This window comes from Capsella rubella, unplaced genomic scaffold (genome assembly GCF_000375325.1).
Source record: "Capsella rubella cultivar Monte Gargano unplaced genomic scaffold, Caprub1_0 scaffold_4, whole genome shotgun sequence".
Lineage (NCBI taxonomy): Eukaryota > Viridiplantae > Streptophyta > Magnoliopsida > Brassicales > Brassicaceae > Capsella > Capsella rubella.
Genome location: NW_006238920.1, coordinates 8954352 through 8975202, shown reverse-complemented (window position 1 = coordinate 8975202; position 20851 = coordinate 8954352). Strand labels below are relative to the sequence as shown.

The following is a 20851-nucleotide window of genomic DNA, read 5'->3' as shown; positions in this document are numbered from 1 at the left end:
CCTTTATTTATTAAACATTTACTTTCTAAATTAATTAAATCTCCTAAGTTCTTCTAATCAGGTCTTATTAGACATGACAGAACAACGTATCAATGATCAAACATGTCTGTCTATTCATTTTTTAGTTTCTCAAGTATGCCTAGAACTAGAACATTTGAATGAATTTAGGAAATATATGGAATGTGAAAGGAGCAAAAGAATAACTCAAACTGATTTTAATGTAAAGTGTTCACAGGTGATAAAATACAACCCAACTACAGTATATATCAAATACAAGATATCACATATCAATATTATATGGGAATGTAACATACTGTATCTACAAAATTTTGGAATTTCTACGTTACATAATTAAACCTTACTCACTCACTACTACTGTTTTATTTATCCGAACCTTCCTTAACCCATTTATTCATTATCTTTATTTGTTATTTTATTTATTTTGCTTAGATTTTTATTTATTATTAGACAAGTTATAACTCTATAGAAAATAAAATTTAGATAACTATATAAGACTATAATTAAGATTCATGTGTTATTGTGGTGTGGTACTTGGGAACTCAAATCCAAGATTGAATTGGGTAGTTGCACTTGAAGGAATTGGCTCCACTAATGTGTGCAAAAATGTCTGACGAATCTACCAATTGTTCCTCATCCTTCACTACCCCCATCTGTAAACCAAACCAGTTTATAGTAAGAATTTGATTAAAAACAACGTACATATAGATTATATAAATCGGGTTTTTACAATATCGTCTTCATCTTCATCATCATGATGGCTTGAAGAAGCTTGTCTGTTTGGTTCACCAAAGTCATCATTCTTTGCAAATCTTCCTCTAACTCTTGGTCTACTATCTGCCAATGTTTTCCTACACGCATACTACAACAAAAAGATCATTGAAACAACATCAACCAATAGTTAAATCCGGTTTGGTTTGGTAAAAATGATCGAACCTTAATTTTCTTGTTAAAGTTCCTCTCGTTCCTCTTCTTCATGTACCTACGAATCTTCTCTTTCCTTTGCTCAGGGGAGAGTTTTCCAACTTTACTCAACGTTGGATCTTCTAAACCGTTGATCTCAACCGGTCCTATTGCTGGATTAGCTTGGGGTGTCATCAAGTGGCTCTGGTTCTCAACGCCACCAACACCAAGTGCCTTCTTCAACAAAAATAAACCGGCCGGTTAGCATAACATCACAACACCAAACCGGAAATCCTAGATCAAGAAACTCAGTATACCTGGAGATCTTCTGGATTAAAGATACGTTTGATGGAATCAGGACAGAATAAGCCACCATTATCAGCTTGGAAGTCCATGAATTGATCATGTGGCTTATTGATTTCTGATCCCACTTGAATATTACCGGGAAGAAAACCGAGATTATTTTCAGCTGAGAATAAACCGGTGCTCATATAAGCCGGTAAACCGGAGTTACGGAAGAAAGAGTAAGAAGTGTTCAAGCCAAGATTGTAACTTGGGACAGAAGAAAGACAGTCTTCTTCGAAACCCCCTGATTGTAAAGGAGGAGGAGCTAGAGAGGAAACCGCCGGTAGAGACAGAGGGTCCTCAGAGAAAGAAATGTTATTAGGAGGAGGTTGGTGAATAACTTGGAGTCCTGATGAGAAATCAAACTGGTCTTGGCTCGTTGCCGTGAGGAGTTGATCGATGACTGGATACTGCAGTGAAGAAGATGAGAAATCGATTGAAGCCGTTATGTCGTTTTCGAAATCTTCTTGTGAGTCAAAGATTATGGACAGATCCGTGTTGTTGTTGTTGTCATCTTCATCGTCTTGAAGTCTTATGCTCTTGTTGTTGTTACTGTTCTCAGTTGTTGTGGTTGTGTTAGTGTTGGATTGGAAGCTTCCGGATTTCTCAAGAACGTTTGAAGAAGATGTGACTTCAGAGGTTTGATTGAAAGTTTCTTGAAAGAGTTGTGGATCGCAGAAATCGAAGATTTGAGCACTGAGTGGGCTCGTGATATCATCCTGTTGAAAGTAAACAAAGAATCAATAGATCTAATTAAAGATTATATATATCGAGAAGATCGAAGGTAAATGATCAAGAGAGACATTACTTTAAAGCCAAGCATCAAAAGAAGAGAACAGAGGTTTAAATTTGCTTGAGTCACAAGAAAAAAAAAAGTAAGTTTTGAGATTCTTAAGAAGTTACTGCAAGATTGGTTTTTAAGGCAGATGTATATATGCTCAAGAAAAATATGGTTCTCCTAATTGCTTAATTATCTAGAGAGAATCTATAAGATATTTTTTATATTCTGTTTATCGACATCGAAACACTCCAAGATTTTTGTGTCTTGATCAAATCCAAATATTGTTTCTAAGAAAACTGTTTAGGACAGCATAAATGTTGGTAATAAAGAGAGATTAAATGCATCTGTTCTTTCGTTTGACATGTTAATAAAGAAGTTGGAATAGCTAAAAAAGAAAAAGTAAAGAAGAGTGGTTTCTATAAAAGGAAAGCTTTCTGATTCTGGTGTTTCTTTTTCGTATTGACAAAAAATATTGAAATTGCCTGGTATGAACCAACATCTAGATCTTTATCCCACAAAGAAAAAGTAAAGGGCACTACATAAAATATCTGAACATGTAAGAAACCATCATCATATATATAACACATCAGAATGCTCCTAGTGCAAAATTCACGTAATGTGTATTATCTTTGCATTAGTTTTTGCATCAAACTATACAAAGTACAAGACTCCTAGGTGAGAGACTAATTCTAGCATTTTAATTACGTGAAATGATTACTGTTGTTTTGTAGAATCACGTGACGATTTTCTATTGGCTTATAAGTAGCAATCGTAGGCGAATGAGAATTATGATAATGATAATGATAAAAAACTGGAATGGAAGATAAATTGAAGTGTGTAGAGAATCACACACAAAAACAAGAAAAGCTAAAAGGTATGAAGCAATTCAAAAAGAGATCAAATGGAATATAAGGAGAAGAAAATGACGTTACACCAAAAAAAAAGAGAAAACTAACTAATTGAGATTATAGGGTTGCCCAAGAAGAGACTACAAAAAAGAAACAAGTAATTAAATAATAACTCAGCTTATAAGATTAGAGTCGAGTTTTATATAATCTCTACACGCATGTAAAATTCAAAGACAAAACACATCAAGGCAACACACGCATGCATATAAATGATGATATAGAAAGAATGTAAGAAGAGGATTACGATGGAAAGCTGATCATGAGACGAGATCACGTCTTGCAACATGGTTTTGGTTACTTCTTCTTTTGTATATCTCTCCAATGTTAAAATGCGAAATATTTTCTGGGAAAAATAAAGAAAATTCCCCAGAAAAAAAAACGAATTATAGCAAGAAAATTAAAGAACGATATGGTGCTTTGTGGGATAATGTTGGAATGAGTGATGAATATGTATGAACAAGAAAACAATCCATCGAAGAAAATTCAAACACTGGAAGATGATCTGAATCAAAACAGAAAATTCAAACAACAATTAAAACCGAAAAAACCAAAGAGATGATCTGAATCAAAACAGAAACAAAAAGGTTTCTTCTGTTTCGACAGAGAATATATTTAAACAATTTCTTGCAGTTTTCTGGAAAATGAAACAAAAAGAAGAGGTTATGGGAGTTTCACGTAACCATCATACATTTATATACTTTTCCTTGATGTGTATGTATACATTTGTATATATATTATCCACTTATATATATACTTACGTGAAATATTATTTTTCATGGACGTTATTATATGCCAGCATGGCACTTAAACGATTAATTTGATGATGTGGCAATGTCACGTTGATGTTATGATGCTGACGTGTGAACATGGTTTCACATAGGAGTGACGGGTCAATGAGTTTGACGCAATTCTTGTTGCGTGGATTTTGACGTGTTTGACTGAAAAATTATTCTTAATTAAGCCCCTATATTCGTGGAATTAGTTTTCTATTTTTCTTTTTAGATAACTACATTTTTTCTTCTTTTCTTTTTACTATCTTGTATTTCGTTTGCTAATTTTAATGACTTTGGCTCGTGAATTTTGCACAAAGGAGTGGGAAAGATTTCGACCAGGTCAGTCAAATATTCGGAAAAAAATATAGTAAGAAAAGAAGATTTTTTAAAAAATGTATCTTTGGACAATAAGCATATAATTGCCGAGTGGAAAAATTATTTAGAAAAAGATAAAATTCGAAAACAATGTTTAACCAACTTCGAACTTAAATTCTTTTTCCATGAGAAAATGAATTCTTATACAAAAATTCTGTGATTGTGATTTGTGACATTTTGAGCATTGGGTCAATGTTTGGTGCACTCTTATCCAGCTTTGAGATTTCATTTTCGTGCACTTTTGTTATTCTTGTAACCATAAGGTCCATAACAGAATAAATTATGAAAAGAGAGAGATATGTATATATCCTCAGATCTAATGAATTAAAATCAACGAAAGTATGAATCGTGTTACTGTTATGTGTTATCCATCAAAACAATACATTACGAGTCTTTTGTCACATTTTGACTTCAAATCTGTAAACATGTATTTAAAGAATAAAACTATTGAAGTCTAAAGTTAACATCTGCAATTGTGTTGCCGATTAAACTAGGTTATCATTTCAGTTTCTTTTGAGAGTGTTTTAATTTAGGATTAAGTGTATCTTGCATTTCACTTGGTAAACATCTCTATATTTATTGTTAGAAGAGTATATATTTTTATTTGCTATAATCATGAGACATCAACATCGTCTATCAGTATCTTATTTCGGTCACAAAAGTCTATGTACGTAGCATTTTTAAAATCATTGTCATGAGTCTATCTAGGTACTTTCACCCAATATATATATATGCGATATTGTAAGTCGTCTGCACAAATTTATCGTTGTTATATCAGATATGCGATATTAACGTAACGTTATGACCTTAAACTACACTATACATGTACGTAAGAACGATCAAGACAAATCTAAGGAATATCTGTGTATAAATTTTCTATTTTGGGATCATGACAATGGCAATAATTAATTAAAATGTTTATATATAGAGAGAAGTAAACGAAGAGAAAAGTACAAAATGGAACAGCTTAAGATCAAAGCTGATTTGATGAATTGATACTTTGAAGATATGACCATCTCTTCATCTAAAGTCTCTGATCCAATATATGCACACGCATCATCCAAATAGAAAGCGACCACCACTTCCACGAGAAAAAAGACGGCCAGCTATGTTAATTAATCTTTGGATCAGTTATAGGGCATTGTATTTGTATGAGAGTTCGTTTTCATCTTTGGATCCTAAAAGAATATAACTTTTATGCAAATAGAAAGGACACAACTATCGTGCTTAATTAAGATGGTACCCGCATCGTCCTATATCTTTAGCCATTAACATTATATTCATATACAAAATAAAATTAAGTACACATTTTTTTTTTTTTTTTTGACGGCGGTATATTTTCATCCCTGGGTGTCTTTTTTTCAATCTAACCTGTGGAGGTCGCATTTGAAAACATGCCAATATACCAAGTTACCAATCATATCTCTTATTGTCACTGAAATGTAAAAGCATATATATGTACCCTTTATTCGCCCATAACATATTCTTACGATATTTTAGATCGTTGTATTTATTTGTCGTAAGAAAATGTAGTAGTTGTTGGATTTTGGTACGTATATAAGATGTGTTGGACTATAAGATAGTACGTGATATGGCTCCTAAAAGACGAACTTCACTTATCCTCATTCAATATTTGTGCTCCTTCTTCCAACCGGGAGCTTGAAGCTCTCATTCCACAGACAAGTGAGTTTGTTTCAATTCTAGTTCAAATCACACATTGCTCCTATAAAAAGATTGCACTATTTTAACAAATTGGATAAGTAATGTAAAAATATGTTATCCTCCACCATTTCACACATAGTTTCTAACAAATATCTTTGTAAACATACTGCTTTGAATTGTTAAGAAAAGGAAGATAAATCGTAAACATATAAACCACCTTAATTTTGTTTCACTATTTCTCATAAATCACGTGTGATAATTACCTTTGTTTTTACCATCCCATAAATAGTGGGATGAACTGATAAATAGACTAAGTAGTGAGTAGTGAGTAGTGACTATAGCTAGTGACTCTTCCACCATACTCGTTCGCACTCGCACGTTTTAATGGGGTTGATATTTATTAATGCTTTTCTTCCTTGTCAATATAGTTTTCGTTTTTGCTGATGCTTTAATTTATTTACAAACCAACAATGAAGTTTTTGGCAATATGCTCTCATTTAATTTTTATTTTTCGACTTCATATATTGTATTTTCTCATGAAAAATCAACTACTATATAAAAATATACGAAGGTCGATATGAGTCATATGACTGAAATCATCTTCAGAAATTATACGAAACAACTTTTATTTGCCTGACAGTTAAAAGACTTATGTAGATAATGTTTGCACAACATAGAGTTATGTAGATACGTATTTGTTTACACAAAAAAAAAAAAGAGTTACGGTATGTAGATATTACTACAGGATAAAACGCCGTCGTTGTAGAGTTCTTTTTGGACCGACTTAGATCGAATAAAGCCCAAATATTAAACAGTGATGAAAAAGGCCCAAATTTCGCGCAAAATTGAATCCCTAATATTGACTGCTGAGAGTGTTGTTGAGCTTCTCCTCTCTCTCTTCAACATTTTTCCCGGCTTCCGCGATTTTGCTTTTGTAGCGCCGGACCGGAGAAGATAGAAACCCTAGCTAGCTCCGCCCGACTTCACCGGGACTTCTACGTCTATCTGATTGCTCGTACTTCTTCGTCGTATTACTCCTTCCCTCTACGATGAACTGTGCAAGTAAAGCTTTTATTCGCCTCTCTCTTTTCTTTTTCTTCTTTCAATATGCCGATTTAGGATTTTCTTGTAATTGATGTTGGTGGCGGCATTTTGGTGTTGCAGTTTCTGGAGAAGTTCCCGAGGAACCAGTGATTTCGACGAAGTCTGGTTTGCTCTTCGAGAGACGACTAATCGAAAGGCATATATCGGTAAGCTTGGAGCTTTTTCCTTGTGATTCTGACAAAGTCAATTACTAATCTTGCCTCGTTTTCTGTTCACACCGGAAAATTTCTTGTAATTTGAGTAATGTTCGGTTGGTTTACTACGGATAATCAGTGTGAAAATTTTGATAACTTCGGTGATGGGGACTAGTGAGATTCGAATTTCATTTCACTTTTTCGTTTGTTCGTTTGTCTTAGATTTATCAGTTGACCTGGTTAATATATTCTTTTGGGAACTTAGAAGATTCTTATTAGCCAGATGAATGCGTAAATTTCAATCATTGATTCTGTAGCTTCAAATTTCTGGATAAAAATATTGGTGTTATTGGTAATGCTTTCTTAGAAATTCTTCCACTCCTTTAGGATAATGGGAAGTGCCCGGTTACTGGTGAACCTCTTACCATTGAGGACATTGTTCCCATCAAAGCTGGGAAGGTAAGACAATTTCTTTAATTATTTGATGCCGAGCATTGTTGACGAAATTTGTTTAAGCTGTTTTAAGTTCTTTAACCATTATGTAGATCATAAAGCCAAAAACATTGCATACAGCTAGCATCCCTGGAATGCTTGGAACGTTTCAGAACGTAAGCTTTTTATTGTTTTGCAACTTTGTTCCTTCCTTTTCTCTTGGTTTTCTACTTCTTTTCTGTATGGGAGGTTCACTATGAAAATGTCCCCCTGTTTCTGTTATTGGTCATGTGGAGTTTTGTTTATCGACTTAGAACAAACTTGTCCTTGATTGGTTATTGAAATTGTACAAAATTTTGTCAGTGAACATATGTCATCTACACTTAACACAGCTTTGTGCTGTCATTTACTTGTTTTATAAGTGATAGTAAAGAGAAATTGTTTATTAGTTGGGTTGAATTATACCAAGTAACTCCATGAAGAAGTTTATCGTTTTTGCACTTATAGGAATGGGATGGTTTGATGCTAACAAATTTTGCACTGGAACAACAACTACATACTGCAAGGCAAGAGCTAAGTCATGCCTTGTATCAGGTAATTTCGGTTTTGTGTATGTGCGATCGCTTTACGATTGCCATGGTCAGTTTTTCTTTTTTCTTTATGTACCCTAGTTTTACTTTCCTCAATCATTTCATCTTTTATTACATGTGATTGGTCTATTTATGAGATAACTATACCTTCTATTTGCAGCATGATTCTGCTTGTCGTGTGATTGCTAGACTTAAAAAAGAAAGAGACGAAGCACGCCAATTGCTCGCAGAAGTTGAAAGACATATACCTGCTGCCCCTGAAGCTGTCACAGCTAATGCTAATCTGAGCAATGGTAAACGAGGTATGATTTTACACTTTTTACTCAAACTATTTTGGCTAGTTAGTTTTCCCTCTTGTACCAGATTACTATACGCTTTTGTTGTATAATAGCTGCAGGTGATGATGACCTGGTTCCTGATGCGAAGAAATTGCGTCCTGGAATTTCAGCTGAAATTATCACGGAATTGACTGATTGTAATGCTGCTCTTTCCCAGAAGCGCAAAAAGCGACAGGTAGCATATATTCTCATTTATCTTTAAACATGCATTTGAAAGTTAAGACTTGATGACTTGCGTTTGTGTATTCTTTTCTTGTTTATAAAAGTCAAATGTAGTAGTTTAAGCTTATGATATATGTTACTCAATATGTATATTTAGATACTAGGAAGGATGTGTTTGAACTTAACAGGAAAATGTTTCTGCCTGCTGCGATCCTGCCTGTTCTTGTGTTGGTTCCTGCTGTGTTGATAGTTTTATCATTATTTTTGTAGATTCCTCAAACATTGGCTTCAATAGATGCTTTGGAGAGGTTCACTCAGCTATCAAGCCACCCACTTCATAAGACCAACAAACCAGGCATTTGTTCAATGGACATTCTACATTCTAAGGTTGCTTATCACATCACTTATTCTTATTTTCCTCTGTGTTTGGAAGGCACTGCCACAGTATGTGATAGCCCACCGGAAAACGTCTATGTTTAAAATATTTGTATACAGCCTTGAGTCCGTGGTTGGGGAATGGTCATATCATTGTTATGTCTTTTTTTTGCATACTATTTTCTATCTGCCTTGTACATACCAATATGCTGTGTATGATTACAACCAGTGATTCTTTGATTTGCATTTGATATCCCACAACACTATTTCTGGTGTAAAATTTTATTCTCAGTATTCGTCTTAATTTGCTAATCAGGATCTCATTGCTACTGGAGGTGTTGATGCAACTGCTGTTCTCTTTGATCGTCCTTCTGGACAAATCTTGTCAACACTGACTGGTCACTCTAAGAAGGTTTCTAATTTGTTTCCTTAGATTTTTGTTCTACTTTTTTATGAAGCTGGGTGCTTAATATGTCTTGATCCTATTGTAGGTTACAAGCGTAAAATTTGTTGGTGATGCTGATCTTGTTTTGACTGCTTCTGCTGACAAGGTAACTCAAGATATGTTTACAGTCTTTATATCCATTGTTTCAGTTTTTCATTGAATAATGCCTGGTCTTACTTCTGTAGGAAATATGTAATCCAACATTGTGTATTGCCTTTGTTTTGAAAAGTAGTAGCTGGCAGATACATTTGTATATTTGAAGGGTGAAAAGATGACTAGTAGCTTCTATTCTGTAGATATCATAATGCTATCTTTGATTAACTTTGTTTCATTGCTAGTTATGAAGGATATTTAAATTATACACGCCAGAAACCTCTACGATTTGTTGGATACTCTGTTTAATTTTCTCAGAGGGGATATACATCACCAATTCTATGATAGGTATATTTATATATTTATTACTACTTACCTGCAGACAGTCCGTATCTGGCGGGACTCTGGGGATGGGGATTATGCTTGTGGGCATACATTGAATGATCACTCTGCAGAGGTAAGGATAACTCTCATAATCCGTTACACTTTTTTTTTTAATATGATTTTTGTTTACTTTTAGGCAATGATGCTATTTTCAGGTTCGAGCTGTAACTGTGCACCCTACGAATAAATACTTTGTGTCAGCATCTCTTGACAGTACATGGTGCTTTTACGATCTTTCCTCTGGCTTATGCCTTGCTCAGGTCCATAAACCCTTTCGTGAAAAAAATAACTATTACCTGTCTTCCTTTCTAGCTTTGCCTGTATGACATATCACAGCAAATAATTATGTATATCCACGAGAAACAATTGTTTGGATTATTATTTCTTCATAGGCATAGTAACATCTAATCCTTAGGTCAGTGTATATTTAGATTACGAGCTCCTTTCCTAATATGAGCCATTTTTATATTTTTGTGCACTTTCAGGTATCTGAAGTTTCAGGGAAAGTTGATTACACAGCTGCTGCTTTCCATCCCGATGGTCTCATTCTTGGAACCGGTACTTCTCAGTCTGTTGTTAAGATTTGGGATGTTAAAAGTCAGGTAATAAAACACTGCCCTTCCAGGCTATATTACCTCTTAAAATCAGTAATTACGTACATTGTTCTTCATTATAGTTTTATTATGGTGTTGGATAATAGGCAAATGTGGCCAAGTTTGATGGACACACCGGAGAAGTTACGGCTATATCTTTCTCTGAAAATGGTTATTTCCTTGCGGTAAGTACTTTGAACAAACTAGGAGAAGGGAAAATATTACTACAGTTCTGCATACATGACTGATTTTCTTTTTGTTTGGGGAATGAACAGACTGCTGCTGAGGATGGTGTTAGGTTGTGGGACCTGCGCAAGTTAAGGAACTTCAAGTCATTTTTATCTGCAGATGCAAACTCTGGTATAAATCGACTGTGTTCACTTCAGTCGTTTTGTTCATAGAGAAATATTCATGTATTAGGTAGCTTGGATGACAATACTTATTATTCTGTGCAGTGGAGTTTGACCCTAGTGGATCTTATCTCGGTATTGCTGCATCAGATATCAGGTGAATACAAATTTGAAAATAGTTTATCAAAGTCTAAGCTCAGCTGAAGAAAATATTCAAAGAGACCTAGCTCGATAACCTGCATGTTCTAATTCAACAAAATGTATTTATGTTTTGGCTGCAGAGTATACCAGACAGCAAGTGTGAAAGCAGAATGGAACCTTGTCAAGACACTCCCAGATCTCTCCGGCACTGGTAAAATCCCTTTACGTAACTCCTTCAATGGTCATATAGAGATATTGTTCCTAATTCGAGAACCCTTATAAATTGCAGGTAAAGCTACGTGTGTGAAGTTTGGTCAAGATGCACAATACGTTGCAGTTGGTTCGATGGACCGTAACCTACGGATATTTGGTCTTCCTGGTAACGAAAAAGCCAATGCCGATGAAGATTCTGCACAAGAGTCATAAAGAATCCATAAAAACCAATTCAACGAAGTCCAAATGTTCATGTAACCATCTCCGTCCGGTTATATCTCCTTCAAAAATCTCAACTTCTGTTGTATCTTACAGTATTTGCAGCCATAGGGAGAATTCATTCGGTGCTGGTCGTTAGAGAGTTGTGATGGTGATCTTCTTCGGTTACTTCTTGAAATTTCCACCCGCACTCTTTTGAGTTTTCTCACTCCATTTTCTCTATCGTATAGGCTCTACTAATCTCTCTTATGTACCTTCAAAATCTGTACGAAATGGCAAATGTGTTCTCTGTTACCAATGATCGAAGCTAAAAATCAAATTAAGTCATTATTGTTAGAGCCTTAACTGATCCGGTTAAACAAGATTTAGTACTATTCTGTGTATTAGAAAAAGTGGGTTTTCTTATTTGCAGCTATCTTCACATCCCATATTAGAACAACACTTGATTAAAATTATGAAAGGAAGACTCTTGACCAGTGTAATTGGTAAAAGGTAAGACAGAGATATGATGGACAAACTTAAAAACGTAAAAGAAAAGCTTTGACTGTACTTTTGGTCTTGGTCAATAATTAACAGTAGCACAATATTTACATTGTTGCAACGAATGTCAGATTCCTTTAACAAATTCCAGGATTAGTTTAGTGTCATTGAAAAGGTGTTTTATGTTTCGGCATCAAGACATATAAATTATTCCCTTTCCATTTCTTTATAGTTCCATTATTGACAAATTTGGGTTAACCATGTGTTTCTTATAAATTTCTGAAGAATGTTTCTGTTTCTTCTGTGATGTTATTTATTTATCTCGCATGATGGAATGCTATCTTTTATTGAACCATAACAAACCATAATGAAAAGCTGCAAAAATACAGAAACTAACCTTACTAGCGTACGTGATATCTACATTAGTATTAACTTATTGAGGAACAGCTACAAAGTACAGATGTTAAGTTCTTTGAAGCTTATAACTAGTAATATTGAGATTAATAAATTTATGGATACACATTTCACGTAAAATAAATACTCTTTTGGTTTCATTTATAAACAAAAGTAGAAATAAAACAAAAAGCGTACAATAAATTAGTAGACATGAATTTCCTTTTTTTAATGAGGTTGCTAAAAGAAGGCTACCTAGAGTTTGTTTATAAGATTAGCAGTGCAAGTAAAAAAAAAGACTTAAAACAATCAAATACAATAATGAATGGTATAATTTGGATTTACTGAGAAAGCCTGCAATACAAACCAAACTCACTGTACTGCCCTTTAGAGTGGTCAGTGATGGCTGAAGAAGAAGTGTTTCCCCATTGATTGTTTATATATTAAAATAAAATAAAAAAAGAAGAAAAACAAAAGAGTTGCGCTCTCTCTCCCTTCTCCATAGCTACACTACACTCTCTCTACTCTTATCCTAATTCTTCTTTATTTCCACAGAAAGAGAAAAGAGTGTTGTCATCCACAGCCTTCCCCTCAAAATAAACATCTCTCTCTTTCACCCATTAAAACCAAATTCAGAAAAAAACCCAGAAAACAAGCAAAATTAAAGAGCTTTTACTGATCCACCAAACACAGAATTTCATATACTCCCCCAAAAAAAAAAGTTCCCAGTCACACCCCACATAAAAAAAAAAGATTCAATCTTTCTCATTACCCATCATACACAACCTCAAAAATCTCTTACTTCTCCACTAAACTCTACAACACCAAACTGATGATTTGATTCTAAGCAAAAGATTCTTTTACAACAACAACAACAAATTAAAAAAATAGGTTTTTCTACAATGAAGCAGCTCCTGTCACTATGCATCATCACCATAACCTCCATGGCTCTGTTCTCAGATCTCAAGCTAGCAAAATCGGGTTCACCAGAGTACACAAACCTAATCTACAAAGGCTGTGCAAGACAGAAATTGACAGATCCTTCTGGTCTATACTCACAAGCTCTCTCCGCAATGTATGGCTCTCTGGTCACTCAGTCGACGAAAACAAGATTCTACAAAACCACAACCGGAACAACGAGCCAGGCGAGCATCACCGGTCTTTTCCAGTGTAGAGGTGACTTAAGTAACAACGACTGTTACAACTGTGTTAGTCGTCTTCCTGTTCTCTCTGGTAAGCTCTGTGGCAAAACCATTGCTGCTAGGGTTCAGCTTTCCGGCTGTTATCTTCTCTATGAAATCTCTGGCTTTGCCCAAATTTCAGGTACTACTACCTCATTCTCCGGTTTAATCTCCATTTCTTTTTTTTTTTTGAAAAATTTGGTTTAGTAAACCCAAACCGAACCAGTAATAAAATAAGCTAGGGGATACGACTGAACCAGAGAAGCTCTTCTTAGTTATCGGATTAATTTCGGTTAAAAATAAAACCGAACCGAGAGTGTGTAAGTTTAACCCGGTTTGGTATGTTTTTGCTGGTCAGGGATGGAGTTGTTGTTCAAGACATGTGGGAAGAAGATTGCCGCCGGAACAGGATTGGAGCAGAGGAGAGACACAGCGTTCGGGGTGATGCAAAACGGCGTCGTTCAGGGTCACGGCTTCTACGCGACGACGTACGAATCGGTGTACGTATTAGGACAATGCGAAGGCGATATAGGGGACTCAGATTGTAGCAGCTGCATAAAAAACGCGTTACAGAGAGCTCAGGTGGAGTGTGGAAGCTCAGTATCGGGTCAGATATATCTTCACAAATGTTTTATAGGTTACAGTTTCTACCCAAATGGTGCTCCCAAGAGGTCTTCTCCTTATCCTACCACTGGCTCTTCTTCTTCTTCTTCTTCTTCGTCTTCTTCAGGTATAAAACAAATTCTTTCTTTCTCTGCTTCTTCTTCTTTTTCTATATTTAGGACAGTTCTTGGAATCTGTGTGTTTTGGTTGGAAATTTGAGGTTTTTGTTTTTTGGGTCGGCGAATTTTCAAAATCAAAGTTTTAAATTTGTTGGAAAATCTCGAAAAGGTTTTACTTTTTATAAATAAAAATGATTCGATGTTGAATTTTTAATTATATATATATATATATAAATGAATTATTTGACTATCTTATTCACTTTAATTCAAAAGGATTTGTTCTTTGGTTTTGAGGCTCCAATTGAGTTTTCAACATTCTACTTTTATTATTTTGGTAAGAGTTACCTACTCTTCCGAGTTTTCACTTACCAATAGCAATTAGCAGAAAAAAAATTAGTGTAATCTTTAAGAGAAATTGTTATAAGAGATAACTAAATGAGAGATGATAAAGAAAAAATTGGGTTCTGATGGGAAAAAAAAAACAGGAACAACAGGGAAAACGGTGGCAATAATAGTAGGAGGAACAGCTGGAGTTGGCTTTCTTGTTATTTGTTTGCTTTTCGTCAAAAACTTGATGAAGAAGAAATATGACGGTACTTCAATTTTTAAACTCTCTTATTTTACAGTTTTTATTTATATAATCTCCTCTCATGCCATACGTAATTTGTGTTATGTTACTGCTAAACATAATGATTAGTCAGTATTTATTTTTGTTAAGAAAATATAGATATACTATCTTTCTAAATTGAGCAAAATTGATATCCGAAGATTTGGCTGTAAGATTCTTCTATTTCGAGGTTCCAAATCTGCACACTTTTTAAAAATATATCGAAATATTTTAGCGTGTAAGTGCATGCATATATATAAAAATAGGCATATACAGATGCACATGTTGAGGAAGATAAATGAATAAAGGCAAAGTTGATTTTTGAGTCTTAAATTATTTTAATGTTTTTGTTTGTGTGTTTTTTGGCAGATTATTGAAAATAAATAGTATGAAGACGACAGCAAAACGAATCCAAAACCCCGAAATAGAGGCAAAAAAAAGCTAATGTGAACTCCGAGGTGCATGGCAATTATTATTAAATTTGACGATCTTTATTTTTTTTTCTTCTTGAAATTGATACTCTCTATTTTTGATATTTTTGGTAGATGGAAGGAAATTGTGGTTGTTGGATTAGAAAATTTGTTAAAAGAGTAACAAACAAGTACTTCGATTTGTCTTAATTTTTTTTTAATATTAAAAAATGTAAATGATTCCTACTTTCTATTATCTGAATTTAAGTTCCTTAAAAAAAGCATATCTATTGGAATGCCACTATAAATTGATAAATAAATTAACTTATTTATGGATGTGAAAAATGTAGTAGGTTGAATTTTTATTTATTTTACCATTGCGAATTACACTTTCCTGTTTAAATTACGTTATATACAGTTTTGCTTTTTCGTGTGTTTTAATGATATTTTGTTTTTTCTATAGACTGTTAAGTTGCTTTTTGTGTTTCTGTCAACTTGTTTTTTTCTGCCAACTTGTTTTTTTCAGTACTTTTTTTATTTCATTTTACCGAAATCTCGTTTGAGAAGAGTACTACTTTAATACTGTTTGATATAACGTGGCAATTTTGTGTATATAGTATAGATTTTACTTTGTTATGTTTCTTGTTAAATGAGTAGGATTCCACCGGTGTTTTTGTATTATTGTGGCAATTTGCATTATTTTTGGTTTCTTTATTGTTCAGACAAATAATCGTGTGCTTTTTAAATACTTGAAATACGAATACCACAGTTTGCCTTCACGGGTTTACGTATGTAGTTGTTCTGTATGTGTGTGTTGTTTTATGATCGTAATATCATGTGGTCTCGAGTGAAACACTTTAGTGTATTTTTTTGTATATTATTACATTGTTCATGAAATCTTATGGAGAAGTGTGAAATGTGAAGTGTGTGAGGGCTTTTTATGATTTTGGGAACAGAGAAACAAATTGATACCTTTTGGGATCAAACATCAATACTCTCTGCACAAGTTTTGGTGAATCTTTGGAGTAGTAATTGTTGTGGCATTTAATTGCATCCTAATGAAATGGGACATAGTGGTGGTCCATTTTGATACTTTAGTTTTCAATGAAGAATTATAATAATAGTAATATACAAAGCATAATACGAATTTAGTATACAGCCATAAAGAGAGAGAGAGAGAGAGAGAGAACAACGCTCAGAGAGAGAGAGACATTAGCCAGACCGACGTACCACGTTCTTAATGATAGACATTGGATTTGAGCCTTGACTGCCTCGATTTGGGCTCCTATTCAGAAGGCCCAATAAGTAAATAACGCAGGAATAAACACAGCTTCTCGAATTTGTTGAAACCTCTGGTACCTAATTATAGCCGACAAAAAACTTCAGATATTATCTGTGGGAAATCGCTTTGCCACAAAACAATTTTAGCCTATGGTCCGTCACAAAACAATATGAGAGAATATGAGATAATTGACAATTTTGATCCTATTAACTCCTAATTTAGCAATCTTCTACACAATTTACTAAAGAATAAATATCACATTACCCCTAAAATTAACCCTTTCTCTCTCTCCTCTCTCTGCTTCTAAGGTTCATAAAAAACATGGAACAAAATAAGAAACAGGAAGCAATGGCCAATTCATAATCCTCACCATTAGGAGATTTACCACCAAACGAATAATAATCTTAATGATCTATCCAATGGAGAATCGTTCACTCCTTAGGGGGCTAATCAAGAATTCGTCATTTCAATTCCACAGCTCTTTCAATTCTCCTGATTCCATCAAATGTGACTGATTTGAATTACACATTTTTTTTTTTCTTTTACCAAAACAGAAGAAGAATATTACACACATTGATTGTGTCCACAAACAAACAAACAATGTCGATGTTTCCTTCTTTCCAATTACTAGAGCTCAACATAATCTCTGCCCAGGATCTAGCTCCTGTCTCACGTAAAATGAAGACCTACGCGGTGGCTTGGGTTCACTCCGAGCGCAAACTCACCACCCGCGTAGATTACACTGGTGGAGCAAACCCAACTTGGAACGACAAGTTCGTCTTTCGAGTTAGCGAGGATTTCCTTTATGCCGATACTTCAGCTGTCGTCGTTGAAATCTACGCCTTACACTGGTTCCGTGATGTTCACGTTGGCACAGTCCGTGTCCTCATCAGCAACCTAATCCCTCCAAATCGCCGACCTGGATACCGAAGCAATGATGAGTATCGCCGTACACCGCCTCCCGGAATGAGATTCGTCGCGCTTCAAGTTCGCCGACCATCAGGTCGTCCTCAGGGAATATTAAACATCGGTGTTGGAATACTTGACGGGTCAATGCGTAGTATGCCGCTTTACACGAATATGGATTCATCTGCAGTTGGTTACAGAGATTTGCTAGGAGAAGATGATCCACATTTGCAGAATTTGCATCTTAATAGCTTCAAAGGAAGCTCAAAGAATCTACAATCTCCATCTTCAAAACAGTACCAATCCGTAGTCTCGAGGCCACCGATGCTCCGCCGTACAAAGAGCGATACTAGCTCAATGGTTGTTTCTGATCTTCTAAGCAGAGCAGAGCGGAGCCGTGTGGCGAGCAGAAAGCCAGCCAGCGCGTTAATGAGCAGCGAATCAGGGACTGTACCAACCACGTCGGGACATGATTCGACGACGTCAGATTCCGATGCTACCGATTATGTGCCTCCTTATCAATCCCCAAAGATCCCAAGTCAGAGATACGATTCATACGAGCCTGACTACATAGATCAATCACCAAGAGAGAGCCACAATGTGATGCGACCGAGAAGTGAAAGACACGAGAGATACGAAGAGTCACCTTATCGTTCGCACGACCGTTCACGCAAAACTCCGAGAAGATCAACTCCGATGATCGAGAAACCAAGACCCCCGAAAGACTATGACCACACCAGCAGCCGCGCTTCACCCTATTTGTCAAGGCACGGGACACCTTTGAGATCAAACATTGTCGCATCTACTCCGATCAGATCTAACATGGTTGCATCTAGTCCGATGAGATCCACCGGCGTCGAATCTACTCCAAGGAGATCTAACATCCTCGGTTCAACTCCTTTACGATCCAACATCGTCGGATCAACTCCGATTCGATCTAACTACATGGCTACACCGATGAAATCGCCTCTGCAATTTGGTACTCCGATGAGATCAAATTTAGCAGGACGACCGATTTTAACCGAATCCGAATTAGGTCCGTCGCCATCAGAAGTAGCGCAAAAGATGGCGAAAGAGAGATCGCTAGCTAACGAAACAGAGAGCTCGATTCTCAGTGAATGGAGTTTAGACGACGATAGTAACATGGAAGGCCTCCGATCGAAACTTGAACGGTGGCGAACGGAGCTTCCGCCGCTGTACGATCTAGGATCGAGTCATCAAAGCAGCGATGTAGGAAGCGGTGCGATTGTAGTCGCAAACGCAGGTGGAGGGAAAAGCTCGAGGAAGAAAACTCCGGCGGTGAAGAAGAAGCATAACCGTCGTCACACAGAAGGAGGAAACGGACTTTTCTCGTGTTTCAGTAACTTGTGCGGCGTGGAATGCACATTCGTGTGTGGAGGCGGGTCTGATCCTGACGGGTCGAAGAAGAAAGGTGGGTCTGGGCGTTTAACCCGCCTCGGCTCTGCTGGTGATTTAAGTTATTTGTGATTATATTAAAATTTTAGACCAACCAATATTCTTTTAAAGAAAAAAGAATTATTTTCTTTGTGAATGAAAATATTTGTCAAGAATTTGTATATACCTCTTTCAAATGTTATTGAAAAAAATATGTCATGATTTTTCTTCCTTTGATTTAGATTATAATATCAAAAACACCACTATAATATCAAATGTCAAATATTAAAAAAAAGAAAGATTATGAGATAACAACGGATGGTAATGTTTGTTATCTGATTCCGCTATAATTTAATATTTTCTGTTTTTATATTTTGGCTATGCAACCATTGGATTAAATTTCCATCAAATTATAGAACAATTTTGATTGGTAATTTTATATTTTTGTATCATATGATTTAACACTTTATTTACATATATAAAATCATATTTAATCAATATTTTTTTATGTTTTTGGTATAGTTTTCTCCTATCACTTTTGCTGTAAAAAAAAGAAAATCATCTCTTTTTCTTTTTTTAATTATCTCCTATCACTATTTTAAAACTTTTTGTTTCGTTTTTATATATTTTCGATGAAACAAGGTACATATATATTGATTTGAGAAGTGTAATAGCATCCGATCAACAAAAAAATTAATGAATAAAAGGTTGGCGAAAATGTGAAAACGATGATGAAAGGGCAAACATGATCACTTTTTGGTGGATTCGTTCAGAATTTTAGAATAGTTAATTGTCACTTAAAACTATAGTCCTTTTGACAAAATAAGTTAGATTTGTGGATATTAAAAACAGGGCGTGTGAAATAAAAACATGGGGAAAGGGCGCGTGAGAGACGGAAGTAAGAGAGAGGCGCGAAAAAGGGAATTTGTGTCTTGCATTAAACCGGTATAACATCCGGGTGGTCCGCAATAAAACCATTGAACAACGTGTCGTTCCCTTTTATTATTAATCAAAAAACCTTTTGTTTTGATCCAGGCGCCCTTGTCGTTTTGTCCCCCTAAAACGACAGCCTTTTCCCTTCTTTCTCACAAGTCACAACACAACACATTTTTATTTTATTTCACTGTTCCGTAATTTTGTCAAAAGTATTTTTACGAATCCTAATATTCAACTATTTTTTCATTGCTAAACAAAAAATGAATCTTATGTTTTTTTTTTTTTCCTACTGTCTATGTTAATAGTATTCAACTGTTTTGTCAATTCATCATTAGTAGTGATATAACAATAAAGAGAAATGTCATTTTACTGCTTCTTTTTTTTTTTTTCAAAGTCATTTTACTGTTTAGCATGTTATATATGGTTATTTTCTACTTGTCCATCGTTCCAGTCTTCCAGAATGTTATTACTAGTCAAATTCTTAGTTTTGTGATTTTGTCATGTAATCATGTTTGTTCATACATGATATACGATAAATATGTGAACTCTTCGAACTTAAAATATAGTAATATACTGTATTTTCTATAACTATTTTTTAAAAATACGATGTATTATAATTCACCGACATGTTCTAATATTGGCTATCTAAAGTTGGATTGTATGAAATGGCTACTTAATTTTACACATAATTACGTGTTTCACAGTAGAGTGTTGGTTTTATATCCATGCATGGATAAAGGAACACAATATCGATATAATATGGTTTAACTATCAGCTGGAAATTTTCTAACTCGGATGTGTTATGATCCTTTATAAAACACACGGACTTTTCTGCATATTGATTTTAGTCTATAAATAGAGTTATTATATGAAAGTATTAACAATTTATCACTTTCTAGAAATCATGACTAACACTTAATCTTACTTTACAGAATAAAATGCTCTTCTTTACAAAACTAAACACCTTGCATCATATTTTTATTTCTCAGAATAATCATATGTTTTGCTGTTGGAATGTTAATAATATAAGATCAGTCAAATCAAACAGAAAGTATATATTTATAGCTTGCAAGCGTGAAAAGTCATTTGAAATGTCGTTTTGTTACAATTTTGGAACGTTTTGTATTTTTCTTTGATAAAATATATATATATATATATATATATATATATATATATATATATATATATATATATACCTATT

General features: G+C 34.8%; 4 protein-coding genes across 5 annotated transcripts; 3 read left to right on the top strand and 1 right to left on the bottom strand.

Moving 5' to 3' along the window:
* Positions 1-209: 209 nt before the first annotated feature.
* Positions 210-2320, bottom strand: LOC17887756 (two-component response regulator-like PRR1). Its single transcript, XM_023783990.1, has 5 exons — positions 2075-2320; positions 1239-1985; positions 955-1155; positions 749-880; positions 210-671 (listed from the first exon to the last, which is right to left on the bottom strand). The coding sequence occupies exons 1-5, from the start codon at positions 2087-2089 to the stop codon at positions 561-563; spliced, it is 1206 nt and encodes a 401-aa protein (XP_023639758.1). The 5' UTR covers positions 2090-2320; the 3' UTR covers positions 210-560.
* Positions 2321-6657: 4337 nt separating this feature from the next.
* On the top strand, positions 6658-11683 carry LOC17890360 (pre-mRNA-processing factor 19 homolog 2). 2 transcript variants are annotated; one of them, XM_023783989.1, is made up of 18 exons: positions 6658-6827; positions 6930-7015; positions 7391-7462; positions 7549-7611; positions 7943-8029; positions 8186-8327; positions 8423-8538; positions 8796-8912; positions 9217-9312; positions 9392-9451; positions 9821-9895; positions 9978-10082; positions 10308-10424; positions 10523-10600; positions 10691-10775; positions 10871-10922; positions 11047-11117; positions 11196-11683. In XM_023783989.1, exons 1-18 carry the CDS (start codon positions 6815-6817, stop codon positions 11330-11332), a joined length of 1572 nt encoding a protein of 523 aa, XP_023639757.1. In that variant the 5' UTR covers positions 6658-6814; the 3' UTR covers positions 11333-11683. The 2 variants fall into 2 exon arrangements, with proteins under 2 accessions (XP_023639757.1, XP_006294009.1); XM_006293947.2 differs by having other exon boundaries at positions 8417-8538.
* A 1023-nt stretch (positions 11684-12706) lies between these two features.
* Positions 12707-15415, top strand: LOC17889312 (cysteine-rich repeat secretory protein 11). Its single transcript, XM_006294619.2, has 4 exons — positions 12707-13534; positions 13751-14122; positions 14600-14707; positions 15091-15415. Exons 1-4 carry the CDS (start codon positions 13114-13116, stop codon positions 15096-15098), a joined length of 909 nt encoding a protein of 302 aa, XP_006294681.1. The 5' UTR covers positions 12707-13113; the 3' UTR covers positions 15099-15415.
* Positions 15416-16682: 1267 nt separating this feature from the next.
* Positions 16683-18822, top strand: LOC17887716 (serine/arginine repetitive matrix protein 1). Its single transcript, XM_006293813.2, has one exon. The coding sequence runs from the start codon at positions 17014-17016 to the stop codon at positions 18805-18807; it is 1794 nt and encodes a 597-aa protein (XP_006293875.1). The 5' UTR covers positions 16683-17013; the 3' UTR covers positions 18808-18822.
* The last annotated feature ends 2029 nt before the right edge of the window (positions 18823-20851 follow it).